Genomic DNA, 22,950 nt, shown 5'->3' with positions numbered 1-22,950 from the left:
CTACTTTATGGCATCATGAAAAAAGTGACCGAATCAGCATTGATTATAGTTAAGGTGATCTGAAATACTGCAGAGATAAACAGGCAAACAATGTGTCTATATCTGTGTCTCTGAGTGAGACGAGCAGTCACTCAGTATTACATTTTCTATGACCAGCTGTATGCCTGTCGGCGCTGAGACATGGAAACCAAACGTGTTTTGGAACCCCCTCTCCTCCCTGAGTACAGACAGCCATAAAACAGTGCGACTCATCAAGTCAGTGTCAAACAAAAAACTGCTGCTGACAACTGAGATGTGAGTTTATGCAACACCTGTCAAATCTAACAACCACAAACTCAACAATCATTTCACTTTTTATCCTGACAAAGGCTTCTTTTTTTTTTTTACTTCTTGTCACCTCACAACTGCAAACTTCTGTGAGTTTCTCTAGTGTTTTATATCATAATAGTGACGTGGAATGAAAATGATACATGATTGCTCTTTTAAACTGGTAAAAATATGAGAACTGTGGTGTGCATTTGTATTTAACCAACTTTGTGTTGATAGCCCTAAAGAAAATCCAGAGAAGCCATAGTGTTTTCAGAAGACACTTAGGTAGTAAACAGAGAGAAAGTTGTGGAGACGTTTAAAGCAAGGTTAGCTTCTAAAGAAATCTCCCAAGCTTTGAATATTTCACAGAGCACTGCTCTGAATGGTTCCCTTATACTTAAATCAACTGTGTGAAATTGAAGGTGTTGTTACACTTCAATTTCCGTGACATTATTGTTGAATTTCTTCTTTTTTTTTCATGGTCAAAAGTCCGTTTGAATGTCAAGGCTCTTTGAGTGACTCCAAGTTTTTAGATTTTTAGTTTAAATAATCAGACAGATCAAGATGCCATAAATTTCAGCTTCAGTTTCAAGCATCCAGTATCCTGATGTGAGTAACGCATTGGAGTAGCACAGTATGGAACTCTGATACACTCCAAGTTCTTAGATTTTTAGTTGAAATAATCAGACAGAACGAGATGCCATGAATTTCAGGTGAAAGTTAACTTCCATGTTAGCTTTTAAGTGTTCCTGAAACACTTGAAAGCTAAATATAAAACAGCACTTTACACCATTCTGATGGCTAAATAATCTGAATAACAGATTAAAAACAATAAACATTTTTCTTGTCTATTTATTCTATATGGGGTTTTTTTTAACTGAAAATGTGATTCATTTTGATAAATTAATAACAAACCCTGCAATTAACTTGATGAAAAACTTTAATTGAATCCCACCACTAACAAAAACACATTTGAACCATTAAATTTGGTCTATCCCAGAGCAACCTGTGCCTCTATTCAACATTAACTCTGTGATTTCAATGGAATCTACCAAGTGGCAAAACCTGATAGCTGTAAGAAAGAGAACCGATTACAGATATTTAGAACAATAATATGCCAAGATGAAAAGCTAAACCACTCCAGTGACTGTGCTTCCCATCTTTGCCAGCCTATTAAAAAAAAAAAAAAGATGATATCATAGAGCTGTGAGGCTTTTGAGAAGTCACAGACTAGATCAATAAGCCTGGAAGGAGCTAACGGGCTTATCGGGTTTCTACCCAACATGTCAATGGCCGCACGCTCCCTCCCTCTCTCCCCAAAACATCAGGACCACCATCCCACTTAGGAGGACAAAAATAAATAGCCTTTCCTCAGCGGGGGAGGGGGGGAGGCCGAAGATGACACAGAGATGTCGCCATGAAATATTCATGTCCATCTGAAAGCACTCACGCAGGAATGTCGAGGGTTTACTTGGTGAGTTAGGGTCTGAGTGATGGATGGTGACCGAGCCGAACGCACAGAGGTGCATTCCTCTAAGAGGCGACAAGACGGTGAGACTCATGTGGCCACATGAGCTTTAAAACGCAACTTAACAGCCTTCGAATGAGTGACAGAAAGCGTGTAAAGAGGGTCAGCACTTCTCACTTTATCTCACTTCTGCAACCAAAGAATTGCTTTCAGTTTTCTTAAAATGAATTGGTTATTCAGTTTTTGTTGAAAAATTAATCGTATCAGAAGTGAATATTGCTTTTCATTTTCAAGTTATGCATTTCATTTCAATGAACCACAGATGAAGACAAAGAAAGCCATCAAATATTTACATTATACTGGCGGCGTTATAGGTGCGACTGTTTGTCGTTTGATAACACAGTTTAAATTTAGCCAATAAAACTGGTGGAATCGTCTTTTTTGAGCAGATTTTAATCAATATTTCCCAAATAGAAACCTTTAAGGTGTACCATCAAGTAAATCAATTCCTGCCGCTTTTTAAAGCAATTTCCTTTAAGACAAATTCTGAAGATGATTTCACTCCTTTCTTTTCCGAAAAAACAAAGAAACCTGCATCGGCTTATGATTAAATCATGAAACATGACCAAAATACCACTAATCTTTTTCATTTCAACATTTTACCTGACAACCGCAACTAAGGCGTAAGCATTAAAACTGAATCACATATGAAGAGACCTTAATCCAAATTAAATGTTTTTAGAATCAACCATTACTGAACACTGTATATACAAAACAAAATTATTGGAAGAAAATTGATGATTTTAAACTCATTTTTAAAGTGCAGGTATAACTATATCACAAGCCTGTGAATCAATACATTTTTGCTTATTTAGACTGATTGGAAGTGGGACCGACTTTTAAAGCGCCAACTTTATATAGATGCATAAAAAACGATAAGCTATATCTGATATATATTTTTTGATATATAGATTTTATCATGTGATGGCAACATGCTGACTAAATGCATTCTGTTAGCGACCGGGATTCATTTCATTATTAAATGGCCATTATGTGAGTAAAAGAGGACCTATAGGTGACTGATGTCCTTTAAAACTATTACAATTACTCGTCATATTTATCTTTTTTTGTAGTCTGACGGCATAATCCACTGCAGCCTCAGTCACTGACCTTGGACGAGAAGTGATGGTGGACGGCCAGACTCAGAGCCTGCTTCTTCAGAGCAACAAGAGCCGCGGAGCACTTGTCGCAGGAGGCAACTTTCCTCTCGGACCTCCCAGAGCCGGAATGCAGCGCCAAGGCAGAGCCCCTCCACACCGTCCCGCTTCCGAACGACATCCTTATCCGCTCCCCGAGCGACCCTGGCAGGGACTTGTAGGACGGGACCTCGCCCGCTCTCTGGCACATATTCCCGTGCGGGTCGCCCCTGGTGGGCCCCCCGGAGCCCTCGGGAGTGGGGCGCTCCTCCGGTTGGCACCGTGTCCGGCTGCCGAACGAAGAAAAGCCGCCGGAGTCACAGTGATGCTGCACTGCTGGGTTCTGTGAGAAATAAATCGCCGTAAAGAGGATGAATGTGGGCTTTGGCAGAGAGGCAAATTAGATATCAATCGACGTGGGCTACTGTAACCACACCCTAATGATTTCTCCCTCCAAGTGCAACCTTATCTTTAAAAAAAAAAACAAAAAGGAAAAAAAGAAAAGAAAGAAAGAAATTCATCAACCTCGCAGCTTCAGGTTTTGTAATGTTTCCCAACCATAAATAAATCACATTTACCCAGTGCGCTCCTTGGATGGCGGCAGGAAATTTCTCCCCTCTTCCAGTCACAGAGGACATAACTTGTAAATATTTAAAAAGATTCTCCAACAAAGGCGGGCCGCATTTTTAATTAACCCGGACAAACCTCCGAACGTCAAAAACAAACGCTGCTGACTCATGTTAGTTTTTTTTGGGGGGGGGGGGTAAAAACTTTGCCTAAGTCGACCGGTTGGAGACGCCAAATGAAGAAGGTTAGCGCGTGATGACGGCAGCGCGGTGGAAACGGAGTGAGCGCGAGAGAGGAGAGGTGCGCTTTTTCCGTTCACCTTGCTGTTCGGGTGAAGGCCTCGGGGGGGCGGTAAAGAGCAAACACCATAGACAAACACTGGAGAATACATGCGGCGTTAAAAACAACAAGCAGCAGGAAACATGATGCAGACCTGGTAGCTATTTTTAGACTATTTTTGTTTTGTTTTGTTTTTTTACTAATAAAAATCTAAGCAGTGCGGCGTGCGCTTTTATTCACTCTCTCCAAGTCGATTAAAAGGAGCTTTTGCATGTAACTGTTCACTTTAGGTAGCTGTGCAGCCACCCACGTAAATATTTGAGCCTATTTTGTTAAAGATTCAACAGATTAGGGGCCATCTTAAATATTCCATCTGCCCTTTGTGTGCAGTGAGGTGCACATTAAAATTAATTCAGGAAACACTTTTGTCATGTTCTTTCTATAGTATAAACCGAATGATGCCTCTGTTAATATGTGACCAACTTTTTCCTGCCATATAGCAGTGGTCACACTACAGGTATATGTTTGTGATTGACTTTCAGCAAATGGTCCTAAAAGTAGTTTTAAAGTAAAGACACTATGCGAACTCAGTATCTACCTCGCCACAAGTAATGTTTCCACATACTACACTGTATGCAAGTAAATGTGATTGCAATTGACCGAAAGTTTGTGCAACTCCAGTTCAGGAAGGTTGCTGTCCTCCGACTTTTAAGCGTCTCTGCTTTAACACACCTGCTAATGACGTCATTAGCAGGACTCTGGAGAACTTGACTGTCCTAAGCAGCCATTTGATTCAGGTGTGTTGGACCAGGAGCACAGCTAAATGTTGCAGGACACCAGACATCGATGCCTGGATTTGAGGAGCCCTGTTGTAGAGGGTCAGTGTGTTCCCGCAGCAGCTCCATCGGATCAGAGGGGAGCTCAGATCTGAAAGGTCCTGATCCTCCAGTAAGTAAAATAACGCCATCCATCAGTCAGCCGCTCTGTCCTGTGTAGACATCAAAGTCAGATGTTACAAATTCAGTAAATTAGAATTGAAAGGGAATTTATTTCACTTAATTAAATTCACTAGGTGAATATAACAAAGTAAATGGCATATCAGAATATTTCACATATTGTACAAAAATAATAAATCAGCAACGTGACTGAGGAATTTGACTACAACCTGTTGGACAGAACAGGTATCGTAACAACCACACTGTGGCGATCATTTTAATGGGCTAAATTAATTATTTAGCCCATTATTTAATTTTAATGATAATTTTAATGGATTAAAGATACTGTGATAATTTTAATGGATTAAAGATACTGTGATAATTTTAATGGATTAAAGATACTGTGATAATTTTAATGGATTAAAGATACTGTGATAATTTTAATGGATTAAAGATACTGTGATAATTTTAATGGATTAAAGATACTGTGCTGAAGTGTGACATTAAGAATCCAAGGAGTCAGCTACAAATAGCTAAAGTAGCATAGATCACATAGACATTAGCTCCCGCTAACAGAAAAAATATGAGGATGGAGGCATTTACCAGACATATAAAACGTAATATGAAATTATTTAAAATTACTTATAATCGGAGAGTAAAGCGTGCAGGTTTAACTTCTACTTACTTCTGAGACAAGTCCACCTGGACGCTCTTTCTTGCCTCTTAGTTTGACTGCCTGTTTGCCCAGCCAACGAACCATTCCGCCACCTAGTGGTCGTTTTTAAAACCATGTAATCACATCTGTACGACTCCAAAACGCACTATATGTCCATAAAAAATTTCGGAGTGTTGAAAAAGGAGTGGTGAGGTATTCCGTTTTCCACAGAAACAACGTCTTTGCCACTTCGGCACAAGTACAGCGACAAACGCTCAGAGGATAAAACCAGTAGACTCCGAATAAAACTCAGGTGACCCAGCTTTCCACCAGCATTTAAACGCATCATTTACGTTTCCTGGAAGCGTGAAATAAGTCTCAAAAATCCTCGTGCACTTGTAAATTGATCTGTGCATAAGTTTAGTTTAGTCTACGTATTTAACGATTTGTAGGTGTAGGTTTGAATTCGTAATTGTCAGATTTGTGAGGCTGAAAGTTAAAAAAATGTGTGTGTAGAAATGTAATTTTGTAGAAATTGCAATTGTGGATATGTGTGTACTTTTATTTTGTATTCGCAATTTAATAGCTTGTGTGCATTTGACCACATATTTACAAGTACCTGGAGTTACGTACAGTCTTTTTTTTTAACGGCTTACAAATTATATTTCACAGATATAACTATCCAAAGTTACACACAAAGCGGCTTACACGGATTACAAATCCAGTATTAATCCCTCACAGGTATTTTGAGACTATTTTCTCTCCATAGAATATTGGGGCTTACCTCAAAACTTGACTGTAATGCTTATTAAATAAACAGGAACAAAATTATTTTTTTTTTCTAAGTTGCCTTTGGTGTGGCAACTGTCAACTTTTTTTGTTTATTCTCTAGAGACCTATAGATTGTCCGAAGTCTCCAAAAGGCAATGGCCTATAGAATGATAGTATGACGTAGTAGTTTAAGTAGTTTTTAAATGTATTAGTTTGTTGTTGTTCTTGTGGTAATACTATTTTTCTTGCAATTTTCCAAAAAAAAAAAACGCGTACTTGATTTGTCTAAACGCTCCTTTGTTTTCAGAAAATATCCCCATTTACACATACCGTAATACAGTGTTTGTGTTTTGTGCTTACGATGTGACAGAAGGCGCGATATCTCCCTTCTCGTAAAATAAAATCGCTGTTTAATAATTTGATGTTTTTAAAACAATCATTTATCTTTGTATGGACCATGCGTTGACCCGCTTTTTCCACATCAATCTATTTGCGAAAGGGTTGATCTCTTATAAAGAAAGCGACAGATAGTAGTATATCAAGCTGCGCTGCTCTCTGTGTAGTTACGGTAGTCTTCGCCTCCCTCCTCCTCATTCTGGCGCAGCCTCGGCACAGCTCTCTGCCGTTGAGATATTGGTTGTACAGCCGGTGACATTTGGCGTGGCTTCGAGCTACATTTCTTAACTAAGGACGACATATTATTTATTAATTACCGAATTTTAACCTTTTGTCATTTCCCAATAAAAATGAGCACCATTAACGTGAAGAAGCTCAAAGTTAACGAGCTGAAGGACGAGCTGAAAAAACGAAATCTCTCGGACAAGGGGCTGAAGGCCGAGCTGATGGATCGCCTGCAGGCCGCGCTGGACGAAGAGGCCCTCGCCGGGGACACCTCGGCGGCTCAGGAAGACTCGGTAGATGATGGGTTCGACCAGTCTGTTGACCAAGAGGGAATGGGAGAAGAAGAGGAAGGAGAAGGCGAAGGCGAAGGCCCAGTAGAGGAGAGCATGGAAGCCAACGAGGAAGAAGCAGAGAATGAGGACGACGGCAACGGCGTCGCCGAGGACGAAGAAATGGGTGAGGGAGAAGACGGAGGGGACGGGGATGAGGACGATGAAATGGATCCCATGCTCAAGGCGGATGTGGACGACATGGAAAAAATTGAAGATGGTGAGCCCGGAGACAACGCTGCAGAGGGTGAGTCACAGAGAGTTGCTCAGGAAAATGCCTGGTTGTATGGGCCGTGGCTGGATGCCGGTTTTTTTTTTTTTCTCGATGAAGGGATGGGGCCGGTTAGATTTGAAAGCGTTCAGCGCTCAGCGTCCATGTTGAGTCACAGCGTGAGCCCCGCTAGGCCGCGGTCGACGCTAACACTTAGCAAGCTAGCATCCTCGGTTAGCTTATTTTATGGCGCGTAGTATCTCGACGTGACTGACGTTCCCAAAGCATAAATTGCGTTTTTTTCTTTTTTGGTTGTGTTGTCTAAAATATTTTATCAACGTTTAGACATTCAATGACTACCGAGAAATTAGTAACTGTTTACTACTTTTTGTTTCATTTTCGGTAAGGGTTAGCATGCTAGTCATTCTCTTTGTGTCTGGCGGTAAGCTAATGTTAGCCATTTCAGAGATTCCCAGCCATGACGTTTAGCAATAAATGAGAGCTTTGGGTTAAAATTAATGTGAATTGGCTAAATGTAGACTTCTAACTTATTTTACGTTGTGAAATAGACTTTCCTATTTCTGCTGGGTTGCCAGCTTCTGCTCTTATGAAGCGAGAGTCAGACTTTACCTCCTTTTCTCATACTGCCCAGATTCATCTCGCATTACTGTTTTTTTTCCCCACACAATTTTTACTTTTATGTTGGATAATTACGAGTGTACAGCTTTTGAAGTGGCATACTTAAAAAGGTGTGCATGTGTAAAAATGCAGATGTATATGACTGGACAACCACTACTTGTTTTAAATGGATGAAAGCTTATCAGTCTTCATCTGATGTAAGGGGCGCCGTGATTTTTCAAGGTTTGGATATCAGGAATTAAACATCAGAGCTAAAACAAAATTATTTCCGAGTATCTGAATACTTTACAAAGTTATAACGTTAATGTAGAAGTTATGTAAAAGTGTGGTGCCACTCAGGCAGTATTGAAAATTTAAGTCAGTTTCCATACTTTTCTTCAGTTTTCTAAAAGGTAAACAATTTATCAAAGTATTGGAAAATACTTTTTATTCTGCTTAATAATTGGAGGACTCCCTTTATTAACCACACATCTTTTGGAAAACCTACTGATACCAATAAATTCATTTGAGTAAAAAAAAAAAACAAAGGAAAATTACGCTTTTTATCTTGGATTTTTAATTGAATCAAAACCGAATCGTTGAATGGTTTTACTGATCTATTTGTGGAATGAAGGTAGTGCTGTTCTTTTTGGATATTATAGAATTGAACTGATTAGTTTGTCCAGATGTCAAAAACTTTAGTGAATTAAAAGCCAATTTCAGTCTAATTTAAGTTTGTTAAAAAAAAAATTAAAAAAAAGACAGGGAAACTTTGGGTTTTATTGTCAGTCTTTTTTTTCTTTCTTTTTTTTTTAAAAAGAGTTGCCGGAATATTCTGGACCCAGCAGCCCTTACATGGGACGACACAAAAATAAAAAATCATTAGCTGGTTTTTCACTTTTGAGCAGCTTCCTAGTCTGTGCACGTGTTGATTTTCATTCATAACAAAAGCATTTTGTTTTATTTGCTTCCACTTTTGTGGCGTGTGTGTGTTCATCACATACTTTTCGTCACAGACTGACCCCACCTTTACTCCCAGAAGTTTGCAACCTTCTAACCAACCTCACACTCGGCTTTGAATCAAACCGGGCTGGGAATTTGTGAAGTGGCTAACCTGAAGCTGTGCTTCGAGAACGAAGCGACATCGAACCGTCTGGTTTCCGCGTTTGGTCTCGGGCGTGCAGAAAACCGGATCACGAGAGTCAGTTAGTTTTAAAACGCAAGGGAGGTAAAGTTAATCCAGATCTAGGTAGGTTTTCTTGCATGATGCATTGATCCCTGATAACTGTAGACCCTCTTAAAATGTAGAACAGATTTTGTATTTTTACCACCCCCCTGTATCTCAGGGTTATTCCTTAATTTAGATTATTTATTTTTTTTACTTTCCAGCCCCAGTAAACACCTCTCTTTATTGTCCATTTTGGACCAGTTTATGTTCTAAATACTACCTGGTCTTAAGAACTGTTACCAACTCATGACATATTGTGCTGTTTTTAAGTGTAACCCACGAGGCGTCGCCTCTTCTTAAAGCAATGCTGATTTACGATGGACACAAGTGTAACTAATGAACGGGCTTCGTGGGCTCAAAACCCCCACTGCCAGTCCGACCTCTCTCTCTCTGTCTCAAAAAAAAAGAGAAAAAAAAGGAGCACCTCATTCTATATCTTTGTTCTATTTTCAAAGGGGATGCGGACAAAGACACGAATGCTGATCAGAAGAATAAGAAGGGTGTTAAGAGACGCCGGGAGGAACATGGAAGGGGCTACTTTGAGTTTATTGAAGAGAACAAATACAGCTGGTAAGGACGGGACAGAGCGAATATGGCCTTCGGCATCCCTGAAGCGCCATGCATAGCTTTGTTGACTTGTATTGGCTTTAAGTGCCAATGCACTTCTCTAGCAAGAGGTCAGAATCCTCTATTTGTTGTTGTTGTTTTTCCTTTATTGAAAAGTATAACTACACAACTTTTTCCACACATGTATTTTGAGGGTCATCCCCCGACTTGAGCTGTAAAGAGCCTTACCGTTTACTGTCTTCCAGTGCCCACCTCACAAGTGTGTCTTGTCTTTTTTGGGGGGGAGGGGGGGAAGGTGCGGTGGCTGCAGTCCTGTAGCAGAAGTGCATCTATATGACTTCTATGAATTTCCACATCTGTTCCTCATGCCACTTATTGTTTTTATTTTTTTTAGAAAGCCCGTTGTGTCCTCAAGGTAATAGGACATTGCTGTCATAGATCCCAGTGAAAGTTTCAGATGTATACCTTTATTTAGTAAAATTTTTAAATAAGTCAGGGTTTAGCTGAGAGGCGAGGGGATGAGGGATCCACAGCTACAGGGCTAGCTCTCAAGGATGTAGGTCAATTCCCACGGAGGAGCTCGCTATTGGTCGTCCATCGTTTTTTCCTCGCAGTAGTCTAATTTTCTTTTGATTTCACTAACTGTATGATGTTCAAATGCTATTTCTGTATCATATCCTGTGGTCAGTCCTCATGGTGCGGCTGCCTGTGTGAATGGGCGTGGCTTCTTTACCCCTCCTCCCCCATAGGTGACATCACGCATGGCCTGAATGTAAGGGTGTGAGTGTGTGTACATGTACCTACTCTTCCTGGTCAGTGTATTTTATTTTATTATTGTTTTGTTTTCATTGCGCTGCTGCTGCTGCAGTACACGGAAGGATCAACGGGCAAAAGTGAATATACATTTGGAGACTTTTTTTTTTTTCTTTTTTGTTATTGGATGTGAGGTCTTAGGGGGCGGGACTAAATTTCTGCAACAACTTCTGCTGTAAAGTTTTACAGCTAGCTTGCTATTTTTTGTTGTTGTGGGGGTTTTTTGCAATATGGTCATAACTCTCAAACACAGTTGTCGAGATCTAAGTCATTGTGTTGAAAATGCAAATATAGACGCCTCCACTTTCTCCCCCAACACATGTTAGCAATTCAAATCTGTTTGTGGGTGAATCTGATTTTTCTTTTTAAAAACTCTTATGAAGAAATGTAGAAACAGCAACACAGCTTGAATTGCTCACACTATTCCTACTACTGACGTGAGCCATTTTGTTGGTACTCCTGGTAAAGGTGTTAATTTTTTTTTTAATGATTTCAACTTTTACTTGCAGTGGCATCATGTTTTTATTTTTGAAAAGTATATAATTTCTGGGTTTCCCTCTGAAAACTTGCTAGAGCAGTCCACCAAGTGGCTTACCGCGTCTTTGAGCTAAATTTTTAAAGTTGGCAGAAAATTTGAAAATATGTTACAAAGGCATTCTTAAATGGCAATTATAAAATCTTAAAGGCAAACGTAAACAAATTTTTAAAAATAATTTCTGCATTTGGTTTTTTGTTTTGCCCTAATTACAGTGTCCAAAATTGTTTGATGTTTATCTGACTAGTCACTTTATCAGCTTAAGTTGTTGGCATGTAGACAGTGAATAAACATAGTACTGACTATGTTCTCATTATGCTTCCATTTGTTTCACCAAGAGACTATTTAACCAGGCTTTGCTGTTACTGGTGTATTTAAAAAAACCCTATAAGAAATAAACAATGCTAAGCCTGGTGGGGGAGCAAGTAAAGCCTGGTGACCCGCCAGGCTTATGATGCACTGTATCTATAATTTGAACAAATTTAATCATGGCAATTGCATGCTGGGAATTTTTTTTTCTTAAAATATTCACATTTCTGTTAATTATTGATATCCTAGAAAGATAACTAGTTATTTTAGTTGAAGATTATTCTGAATATTAATTGGATTAAAATAATTAGCATACCACTTGAGCTTTTTTATACGATATGAGAGGAATTAAAATACGCAAATAAACCAATTACCTTTTGAATTGAGCAAAAAAAAACATTGCCTGAAATGCATTTTAGGCTTTTTATTCTCTAAATAAAATAAACATTAATCTCTTCAGTGAACGTTTGATTATTTGCTGCAAAAGATGCATGTGCAGCTAAAAAAAAATCTTAACATGAGAACCTCAGTCCTTTCTGCTTGACTGAACATTAATACACTGTAGGGCTGATCGGTTCTATGTATTAGATTAACAGATTAATAATTGTCCAAAAAAAAAAAAGGTGCTCCATAGATTTTTATATTTTACTCAATTTGAACCAGGTAAAACTAAAACCGCCACTTGAGTTCTGGGTAAAACAAATTTATGGACTTGAATTATTTTTGGCTTCTTTTCAGTCTGTATACTCAAGTTAATGACAAATTAATTACTAAATTAGGCGGCTATTATTTCAATAATCAATTCATCACAATAATAGAGGAGCCATGTTGCGATGATTTTCTGAGGGGGGAGTCTCAGAAAGGGCAGGAGTTTCTTAAAGAGACAGGGGCCCAATTTCAATGAGTTAAATTAGGCAACAAGTGGTATTTGATGTTTATAAAATTTTTAGACCAACTGAAGGTAACATAGTTACTTATTAGTGCATTAAAATGCACCATGTACCTGGAAAATGTATAATACTTCAACTTTAAAACAGGCTCACAGCTATAAAGCAGCGAGAACTAACAGCTTTGCCACATATCAATCCTTTTTTCTTTCTTTCTCTCGCTGTATAAATTTACTCAAGTTAAAGTTGGGACTTTTCTAAAATTAGTGTTTGATGTTACTTTAAACCCTTTTTACATCTTTACCAGTGGTACCAACACACGTGGTTGCATCTGTATGCAAGTTCCCTGGTTATCTTCTTCAGCTAAAACCATTCTCAATCTGTCTAAATGGGTCCAGGAGTTGCAATCAGTGTTTAAATACACTCCCTGCACTAAAACCAAGCATGCCTCTGTTAGACATCTGGAGTTGTGGCCGTCTCCACAGCAGTCCAAAGGACACAAACGCACTCAACTGAAAGCAAGATGGCTAACAATAGTTTTATCTATCAGCCTTGCTCAATAAGACCAGCTGCAGTGCTTTTTCTTTGTGTATTCTCCACATTTATTTTTTTTTAGAATTCGCTGGATGCTCCAAGGTAAGTTACCTGCCCAGGTCTACAACACGGGCCCACTGTCAGAAAAGGTTAAAGGCTCATTTTCCAGTTCATGTCCTTTTCTTGGCCCTCTCTCGTCTGGCTTCCCACTTTCTGTTCCCACTATCTCTCAGCAAGCGGCCCCGACTGCATCATGAAAATTCATTGCAGCTGCGCTCAAGTTCCAGTCTTCTAATTGACTTGCTGCCGTCTTATTTTTCCAGCGCCTCTTTTAAGTCTCCCGTACCACCGCTGGAGGAAGAAGACGAAGAGTGTGATGAGACCAAAGTCTGCTTGGACACCTGTAGGTTTTCTCTTCTTTATCTCACCAATTCTGATTCAGCATGTAGATGCTGTATCGACTAAAACATTTATAAATGGGGTTTGATTTCTTTTTGTCTGTTCCAGATAACTGTGACCTGCACTTTAAGGTGTCCCGAGACCGCTACAGCGCTTCATCGCTCATCATGGAGAGCTTTGCTTATCTGTGGTCTGGAGGAAAGGGAACCTATGGGGTGAACTCTGGCAAAGCTTGCTTTGAGATGAAGGTTCATAACTATCATCACTACCAATATTCTTTTTTTTTTTTTTTCTCCCTTTTTTAGGGTTCGCACACTTGAAATTCTTAAGCTTGATTACGATTTGGGACGTCCTTTATTTCTGTATAAAGTCCTTGAAAGTGATCAATATTCGAACTGCACGTTTGATTAAAAGCCTAGATTTTCAGTTAAAATCAGATATTTTCATACAGCTAATTGACTTTTTTTCTCTGTCTGAAGTTAAATCAGACCAAATGTTTTTAAGTTGGTTAGATTCAGCAAAATTATTTCTTTTATTAAATAATTTCTTTTCTTTCTTTTTTTTAGATTCCTTTTGTAACTTTATTTATATATTGTGTTTAAGCATTTAATTTGAGCAGAAAGATTCAATATTCATTACATTGAATGAACAATTGATGTTGGGAGATTTTTTATTTTTTTTAAATTAAATTACTGTTTGTTTAATTTTGTTTCTTAGACCAGTCAGGTGTATAAGGTGTGAAAGAGACATTTTAAAATATAACACCTTGTTATATTTTAGTTTATGTTGTCCCTTCTATGAAGAATATTATAACTCATTCACTGTGATGAACTTTGTTTTTATATTAGTGATTTGTAACTGTCTTCTTTGGTTCATTTGGGTTGTTTTTATCTCCAAAGTGGTTTGAGGAAAGTGTATGCACCCTCTTTCTTTTATTTATTTTTGCTCTTTTAAGACACTTGGCTGTGTGGTGTTACAAACTTGTAATTTTTGATTTTATGACTCCAGCTCACAGAGAAGATTTCAGTGAAGCACATTTCCAGCAAGAACTTGGAAATCCATGATGTGCAGGTTGGATGGTCCTTGTCAACTGGGACGCTGCTGCTGGGTCAGTCCTGATTGTCTTGATTGAAAAGTTCTGTTTAGATTTTAATGACAGTGATACAACTGGACAAAAGGCTAATAATCATTTAATTGCTTACTTTCTGTCCAGTGTTGCCAGTTGTTGCTAAATCAAGGAGAAACACCTTTAGTGGGTGTGAACACTGCCCTCTAGTGGTTTTCAAGCAACCATAATATACCTTTTTTTTTCTTCACTGTTCAGGTGAGGAAGAGTTTTCCTATGGTTACTCCTGCAAAGGGAAGAAGACCACCAACTGTGTGACTGAAGACTTTGGGGAAACGTATGAGGAGAACGATGTCATCTGCTGCCTCATTGTAAGACAACACTTCCAACAATGTTTGTTTGGAATAAGTTGGAAATGTAAAAATGATGTCGATACATCATTTCATAATTCTCTAGAGATGCACCAAGCAGAATTTTTGTGGCCCATTTCCACTCCCAGCGCTTTGACCAAATGATCATTTTAGCCAACTGTAAGATGAGGAAAAGATTTTAAAAAATATTACTCTACCCTTCCTGTATCCATTAGTTGAATCAAAAAGAACAGCAAGTGGTGTGTGACACGTTTCTGCACATACTTGTCCAAATTTTTTCATCTAAAATGAATACCTTAAAATGTCTTAAATTAATTGGAGAAAAAAATGTTGCTGGCCTTACATCTGTTTTATTTCTTTCTAGGACTTTGAGGGCGAGGAGGTGGTCCTGTCCTTCGCCAAGAACGGTGAAGAACCAGCCGTTGCTTTCAGGGTCCGCAAGGACTGTTTAAATGGCCAGGCCCTATTCCCACATGTCATCTGTCGCAACTGCGCTGTGGAGTTTAACTTTGGCCAGATGGAGACGCCGTACTTCCCGACGCCGGAGGGCTACACCTTCCTGCAGCAAATCCCCGTCAGCGAGCGAGTGAGGGGGCTGAAGGGACCCCAGACGAAGGCCGACTGCGAGGTCAGTACAGGACCCCGTCAGGGGAGGATTTACTCTGTTTTGCTGTTAGTTTGCATCTGACTGTGATCTTGTTTTGTAGATCATTGTGATGGTTGGTCTGCCTGGCTCTGGCAAAACTACATGGGTCAAGAACCAAGTCCAGCAGAACCCTGGGAAGTACTACATCCTGAGCAGTGACACCATTGTGGACAAGATGATGGTCAGTACTGTCAGAAAGCCAAATTCTGCCTCCAGATTTCACTTTGAGATTTTAATCACCGTTTGCCTCGTTCGACTGCAGATCAACAGTTTGAAACGCCAGTCCAAGGATATCACCAAGCTGAGCGCCATTTCCCAAAGAGCTCCACTGTTCCTGGGCAAATTCATCGAGATCGCTGCTCGCAAGAAGAGGAACTACATTCTGGATCATGTAAGTTGACTGGTCAGAGCTGGACTGCCTCCTTATCCTTAAAATATCTTAAATTTATGTACTCGAAATTAAGGCTTAAAATGTCTTAAATTCATATTTAAAAAGTAAGTTGGCCTTAAATACATTAATCACAGGTCATTCAATTTTGTCTTTGCAGGACTATTTATCCTCATATATTCTGTGTAGTTTTTTTTTTTTTTCTTGCAAGGCTTTTGAGGCTACCAGTTACTCACTGCTAGCATACAATTTCAAGTTAACCTTCTATTGAGTCTTGCAGCTAGCTTTATCCTTTCTAGCTAGCTAGAAAAAGGAAAAAAGCACTAGCAGTGAGTTACCAGTAGCCTGAAAAGCTTTGCCAAGAGGGGGGGAAAATACAAAAAATTTACTTTTACCCTTTCTAGCTAGCATTAGTTTAGCTCTCCATCTAGAGCAACTAGAAGGGGTATGCTTTTTAGCTAACTTATCTAACTAAAAATCTAAAAAACCAACTAGCAAAATAGTTTGTTAGCCAGCTATACCTAGCTATAGGATATGCTCTAGCTAGCTATAGTTTTCTTGGCTAGTTTCTAGATAGAAAGTGAATGCTTTCTAGCTAGCTTCCTTTTTGTATATAATGGATAAATGCAGATTTATCACCAGTTGGCTGGACAAAGTTCATAAATTTCTGTGGAGAAGTCTTAAATTTCATTCAGAATTGTATTAAAATCTTAAATTTGAGTTGGTGAAACATGCATAAATTAAAGGCGCAAATTAAATTTTTCTTCTCCTTTTTCCAGACTAACTTATCCGCGCCAGGCCAGAAGAGGAAGATGTGTCTGTTTGCTGGCTTCCAGCGTAAGGCTGTGGTCGTCTTCCCCACAGACGAGGAATACAAGATGAGGGTCCAGAAGAAGGTGGAGAGCGATGGCAAAGAAGTGCCTGAGCATGCGCTGCTCAAAATGAAAGGTAAAACTCCTCCACTCACTTTTCACCTTAACAGCAGCTCTTCCGTTCCTCACCGATCCCAATTGGTTGACCTTCCAGGGTTCTACGCCCTGCCGGAAGAAGGGGAGAGCTTCAGCGAGGTGACGTATGCTGAGCTGCCAAAGGACGACGCCGCCAAGCTGCTGGAGCAGTACAAAGAGGAGAGCAAGACGGCCCTGCCCGCTGAGAAGAAACCCAACCAGGGGAGCACGACTCCGAAAAGAGGCGGCAGCGGAGGAGGCGGCCCTCGCGGCAGCGGCCGGGGAGGCAAGAATCAGTTCGGCCGCAGCGGACAGGGGCAAAGGGGCGGTGGCGGACGTGGAGGCTTCCAGAACAGAGGCAACTTCAGAGGAGGTAGGATCAGCCGGAAAGGAGATGTTTGCTGGTTTTAGAAGTCAGCTTACGGCGGTTTGTTGCTCTCCTCAGGCCCCGGCCCACGCGGCGGCTTCAACCGTCCTCCTCGCGGCTTTCTACCTCCACCAGCCTTCAGGGGCGGCTTCCCCCGGCCCGGCAGCTTCGGCCGGGGCGGCGGCCCCATCCCCAGCCTGGCCGGATCCCCAAGAGGCGGGCCCATGAGGGGCGGCATGGGACTCCGAGGAGGACCCATGAACCGTGGCGGCCAAATGAACAGAGGAGGTCAAATGAGCCGAGGGGGTCAGATGAACAGAGGTGGAGGCAACATGAACCGCAATGCCAATAGGGGGCCCCCCCCCCACGTAGGTGTCATCCTTACAATGTTACCGTGGCGTTATGAGGCGGCCGTAGATGTGCTGACGTTTAGCTTTTTCTCTCTCCGTCCAGTTCCAGCAGAGAGGAGGCGGCCGTGGAAACTTTGGGCAGAAGAACAGCAACTATGGCAACAATAGGAACAGCGGGGGCTTTGGCAACAGGAACGGCATGGACAAGGCTCAAGCCTTCAACCAGAGCTGGCAGCAAGGGGTCAGTGTTTCCAGCTTTGACATCATGGTGGTGTCCACTAGAGGGTGCAATGATGAATCGGCCTTCATTTTGGGATATCTGTGATCGGATGATACTTTTAACAAAAAACCACTATAAAAAACCCACTATAAAGCACTTGTTTCCCTTAAGGGTTTTCTTATTCTGTCACATTTTATAAACAAACTTCAATATGACAGATCGGAGTTTAACTTTGACTTTACTTGGATCACAACTGTTCCCTTTTTGCTCTGACATTTGAAAGTTGAACCTCTGCTTTCTACAGAACCGTTGGGTCTATAAAGGGCTGGGCAATATGGACTCCCAACGTTTATTGCAATAATTTGTGGTACTATTGTGGTAATGACAAATTATTATTAACAAACAATCTATATTACTTTTGTAGGTAATTGTATGGCTATAACTCCATTCATAATGTCTCAAACACAAATCCTGCTCCTGAATAATATTCCCATTTGAAACGGGCATCTTCAGGGCACCACAAAACAAATCAAACTTTTCATGAGAAAATGTAGCTTAATTTAGTGAATTGCTCTGCATTTTACATGGAGATATCAAAGTAGTGGAATAAATAGTTTCCTTCCACTTCACAAGTACAATTACTGTGCTAATTTATCACATTAAATACATTGACGTTTGTGTTTTTAATGCAACATTTTTTTCAGAAATGAAAGGAGCATTCTTTAGACTTCATCCAGTTTTAACTCTAAAACTTTGTTTTGCAGTTCTGGAACCAGAAACCTTGGAGCCAGCAGTACCAGCCTGGATATTACTAAGACAGTTGTTCTTATGGACTGGTGGCCGACACTGAGAACCCACCACTAGCCACGGAACATCCCCTCCTCTCCCTCCCCCTTTTACTGTTTGACTTTGTTCCCCTAAAACCCACTTTTAAAGGTCGAAAACCCACCGACTTCCAAAACAGCGCGAGGCAATTTGATCTGGATCCAGAACATTCCACCAGAGGAGAGCAGGAAGCAGAAAACGTAATCAGAGCTTTATAAAGTCTATTTGATTGTGGGTTCTGTCTCATTCAGACACTTTTTGTTTTGTTTTTCCTTGTTGTACATTTAAAAAAAAAAAAAAAAATTCTCCCCTCAACCACTTTTTAAATGACATGCTTTTAAAAAAAGAATTGTTTGTAAAATCAGGAAACAGAAGTGGGGCGATTTCTGATTTTCTTTTTTCTTCTTTTTTCATTTGTTCTTCAGGGTTGTGCATTTTATCTGTGCTGTGATTGCTTTGATTTGCTTTTTTATTACAAATTGTAAATATTATTTTCTCTGTGTAGTTACAGACATATAAGAAATGTGACGATTGACATAAGCAGGACAGCTTCCATCAGTAGGCTGTTCATGTCAGCGCTTTAATGTTCAACAGTTTAACAGATGATGGTAGATTAATGACCTTTTTTTTTTTCTTCTTTATTTGTTCCCACCATCAAACTTGTAATATCATAGACCTACAATAAACTACTTGTTTGCTTTTTTTACATTCATCCCGGCTTATGGCTTTCATTTATGTCAAAGGTGAGTAAATGACCTTTGAAGAAACAAAAGATGGCGTCGCATCGTTGGCGTCGCATGTTTCCGTTCTCTCGCTGTAAATAAATTTTAGAAAGTATTTCAGCTAAGCTGTTTTCAGGACAAAGCAAAGCCATTTTATACTCCATTACATTATGCCTTTTTCTTTTTAAATTATATTTTTTTGTGTGTGTGTGCACTGAATCTGACGACGGCTTGTTGGGGCCTTTATAGATGGGAGAGAAAAATACATTTCTGCCAAAAACTTAAATTGTTTAGATAAATCTAAAAGAAATTATACATCTTAAGATTTTCCTTGAAGAAACAAGGAAATTTCTGATTTTGAGAATTTGCTATAAACTCAAATTAGGAGATTGATCTGAGAAATTCTCCAGAAAAAAATCTAAATTTGCTAGAAAAAAAACTCAAATTTCACCCCTTTTTGTTTCTAGGAAATTTGAGATTGAAAAGTTACATTTTCTAGAAAATGTAAAAAAAAAATGAAGAGTTTGAAAATGTACTTGAAACTCTGGAATGTTGATTGATCTCAGACTTTTTGTAGGAAAGAAAACTTGGAAATGTTTGTTCCAAAAGTTGAAAATGTTTTATTTTTAAAACCTGAACTTGCATTTTTTATTTTTATTTTTCTAGAAAACTTGAGATTCATCTCAAAATTTGAATGTTCTTCCTGAAATTTTTACTTTAAGCTCAGAAATGTTTTTTAGGGTTTTTTTTTTTTCCTAGCAAATTTCTGACTTTTCAAGCCCTGAAATTTCCGTGTGTGTTCTTGGAAAGTTCTTTTTTCCCCACATAGATTTACCATATTTATTTATTTATTTATTTTTTCTATCTACAACGGCCCTAACCCTCCGCCGTAGCCTCCACCTCATTCTCAGGATCTCTTCTCGGTTCCGTCAGCTGCTCCGTTACTGCAGTGGTCCTCTGAGACCCGGCGAGCACTGAAGCACAAATAATCGCGAGTTCACGCATTTTCCTTTTTCTTCTTTTGTTTTTCTGATTCCAGTTCAGGTTCACCAGCAAATCTAAAGGGCTCAACAGCATCACCAACAGTTCGCGAACGCTTAACCCCGTTCATGTTGGTGACCCTGTGGCCTGGCAATAAGGGCAGCTCCCCCTCTCCATAGCTAACCAGCTCATACCGTCTTCACACCCAACATCTCTTCTTTTTTTCATCCCCTCCCAGCTTGGACATGCGGTCAAGTTAGCCCAGACCAATCCAGTGGTTTCCAGCTGTTTGTTTTCTCTGATTGTTTCAGTCATGCATGAATGTTAACACTGTAATAAATAGTAATTAAAGGTCATCCCTCCAACTTGAGTGTAAATGCCTGGAGAGTTTGTACAGGTTACATACATAGGAGCAGAATGCAAAATTTGAATCAACGGCTTGACGTTGAACAAAACTGACTTTTTTTAAAAATTATTATTGCTGATGTTTCACTACTAAACCAACACTTTGAGACATTTTGAAATGTGTTCCTTTACATTTAATGGTTGTATTTTGCGTTATAGACTTAAAATTGTCGGGGTTTTTTGGGTTTTTTTGTCTTGTTATGGAAAAAAGACACAGGAATAAACTGATTTGGTTCAATATGATCCCTGATGAGAGCTTTCAATGCTCGATTGCTGTTGGGAAAAATTCCCACCACTCCGATCCAATTCTCCAATAAATCCTAACAAGTTCAATCCCAATGTTCATACAAAAGAGATCGGTTTTTATGAACATTTTTGTCTTGATTATTTAATTTTTTGAAAACTATTTTTTTTTTTCCATCAGTGCTATTGGTTTTCATAATTCATTGTGAGTTCAGCATGCCCAAGGCACAGCTTGTATTTATTTGGACTTTGAATTCAAGTCGACTCTATGACAAAATGTTAGTCAGGCTATGAGTTTTTTTTTTTTTTTTTTTTTGCTGGTTTGTTTGTTTCTTGATTATGAGAAGAAAGTTGTAATATTTAGAAAATGAAGTAGAAATTTTGTGAATACTCCAACACAAAAAAAAATATCAAAAAAATATTTAATGAGGAATGAGGACCATCATGATTGAAATAAAAACCACTTTTTGAAAATATTTTTGTGCCATTTGTAATTTATATTTATAGAAAATATGACTTAATTTCTACATTATATTACCCAATTGGCCTCTTTTCACTCTATTTGGATCTGATTGGGTCTTGGCAGGTATAAAGAAATTGATTGGAATTTTGTTTTGGCAACCAACAAAAAAAAAAAAAAAAAAGCTGAAAGGTGTGGTGTGTATTTGTTACTGTGACACCTCAAGTTAAAAATCTGAGCCACAAACTGCCTTTAAAAATGATCTAATTCTTCAGCTCAGTATAAAGGCACTTGTTCTATGAAGACCTTGAAGGTTTGTTAGAGAACAACCAGCATGACGACCACCAAGGAACACAGCAGACCAGTAAAATGTAAGAATTGTAGCTTACATTGGCATGTAAATAAAGCTACATTCTGAGTTGTACGTCTGTTCAATCCGTCATCTGAAAATGAAGAGTATGAAACAACAGTAGACACATTTTACTAGTGATGATTAAAGTCTCCTGTGGTCTTTGCTACGCTCCTCTTGAGCGCAGCAAATGTCACGGTCGGATAATGGGGGGGAAAAAAAGTAGTTGTTCTGTCAGACTGTCAGTTCCTGAAACCACACAAAATAAAAGCTCATGGCTAAAATATTTCTCCTGGAGTTTTGGCGGGAATATGAGTGACATCATACAATGCTGTGAAGGAAAACGAGCTAAATCCACCATCCCTATGATGAAGCATAGTACCAGCAGCATCAGGCTGATTTGAGTTGGAAGAAAACCTGTGAGAGGATGAAGCAGAGGCTCAATGACCAGCAGGGGAACATCGCAGCATAACGCATAGTTATGTATTGAGATGGCCTAGACAAAGTTCACACAAAAAAAAACATGTAATTCAGGATCTTTGTAAAGAATTAAAAGTTGATGTTCACAGACACCTCCATAAATATATCCAATATGACTAAATCAAATAGCTTGAATTATCTAAATTAGCTAGAACTCAGAAATTATTGACCCAAAGAAGAATTAACTAAATATACTAAATTATCGGCTAAATCTCACAAATTAGTGACCCGGGCTGTGGTTGTAAAGTAACAGAATGCTGCAAAAGTAAGACAGGAGGCCGCCGATAGTCTTTGCTGTGTTGACCCTCGTCAGCGGCAGATTAGTGAATGACGAGACCCCCCGCTCTGAGAGCAAACACTACAGGAGGGGTTGGCTGCGATGAGCGACGTTTGGCCCCGGTCTAAGGTCGATGAAAACCGCATAAAGAGCCCCAGCGTCATGCCAACTGACTTTCGGTTTCACTGTATGCGCCGGCGAAAGCCTTTCCTTCCTGCCTTCCCACTGCAAACAAAGCATTACAAGCCGAGACGGGATAACGTGCGTCACTACGGAGACCATTTGCTTCCTGAAGGTGAAAGACGCAGGCGGCTGCAGCCATGCATTCGAATTCAATCATGAATGTGAATTGAGGCAGACAGATAAACCAGGACAGCAGGAGAATGGTGAGGAACAAATATTTTATTTTACAAACATAAACTCATTCATATTACATATATATATATATATATATATATATATATATATATATATATATATATATATATATATATATATATATATATATGTTCAGCTGTTTTTAACAAAAGGGATTCATCACTCCGAGTCTGAATGATTGCACTAGAGTGAACACAACTCAGACAAATTCATATTTCAAAGAAACAATTCTTACAAAATCTAC

At 39.4% G+C, this 22,950-nt stretch overlaps 2 protein-coding genes across 3 annotated transcripts in view; one reads left to right on the top strand and one right to left on the bottom strand.

Annotated features, from left to right (window-relative positions):
- Positions 1–3,958, bottom strand: part of kif26bb (kinesin family member 26Bb) — a 44,620-nt gene extending 40,662 nt beyond the window's left edge. For both annotated transcript variants that reach the window (XM_032586027.1, XM_032586028.1), the window contains exons 1-2: positions 3,552–3,958; positions 2,948–3,316 (exon numbers count right to left, since the gene is read on the bottom strand). In XM_032586027.1, coding sequence (XP_032441918.1) covers positions 2,948–3,316; positions 3,552–3,611 — 429 coding nt within the window. In that variant the 5' untranslated portion in view covers positions 3,612–3,958. The remainder of the gene's footprint in view (positions 1–2,947; positions 3,317–3,551) is intronic.
- Positions 3,959–6,781: 2,823 nt separating this feature from the next.
- On the top strand, positions 6,782–21,171 carry hnrnpub (heterogeneous nuclear ribonucleoprotein Ub). Its single transcript, XM_032584767.1, has 14 exons — positions 6,782–7,377; positions 9,643–9,757; positions 13,156–13,235; positions 13,340–13,479; positions 14,240–14,339; positions 14,556–14,668; positions 15,033–15,296; positions 15,376–15,495; positions 15,577–15,705; positions 16,482–16,650; positions 16,729–17,022; positions 17,095–17,384; positions 17,470–17,607; positions 18,351–21,171. The coding sequence occupies exons 1-14, from the start codon at positions 6,927–6,929 to the stop codon at positions 18,399–18,401; spliced, it is 2,454 nt and encodes an 817-aa protein (XP_032440658.1). The 5' UTR covers positions 6,782–6,926; the 3' UTR covers positions 18,402–21,171.
- Positions 21,172–22,950: the final 1,779 nt, after the last annotated feature.

This window comes from Xiphophorus hellerii, chromosome 15 (assembly GCF_003331165.1).
Source record: "Xiphophorus hellerii strain 12219 chromosome 15, Xiphophorus_hellerii-4.1, whole genome shotgun sequence".
In the NCBI taxonomy this organism is placed as follows: Eukaryota; Metazoa; Chordata; class Actinopteri; order Cyprinodontiformes; family Poeciliidae; genus Xiphophorus; species Xiphophorus hellerii.
The sequence above is the reverse complement of the archived record's forward strand: the minus strand, read 5'-3'. Positions and strand labels throughout refer to the sequence as shown.

Excerpts from the sequence above, each read along its gene's own strand:
- hnrnpub (XM_032584767.1), top strand. The coding sequence starts at position 6,927 with ATGAGCACCATTAACGTGAAGAAGCTCAAAGTTAACGAGCTGAAGGAC. Across the intron at positions 13,480-14,239 it reads AAGCTTGCTTTGAGATGAAG|CTCACAGAGAAGATTTCAGT; the intron begins GTTCATAACTAT and ends TTATGACTCCAG. Across the intron at positions 17,385-17,469 it reads ATAGGGGGCCCCCCCCCCAC|TTCCAGCAGAGAGGAGGCGG; the intron begins GTAGGTGTCATC and ends CTCTCCGTCCAG.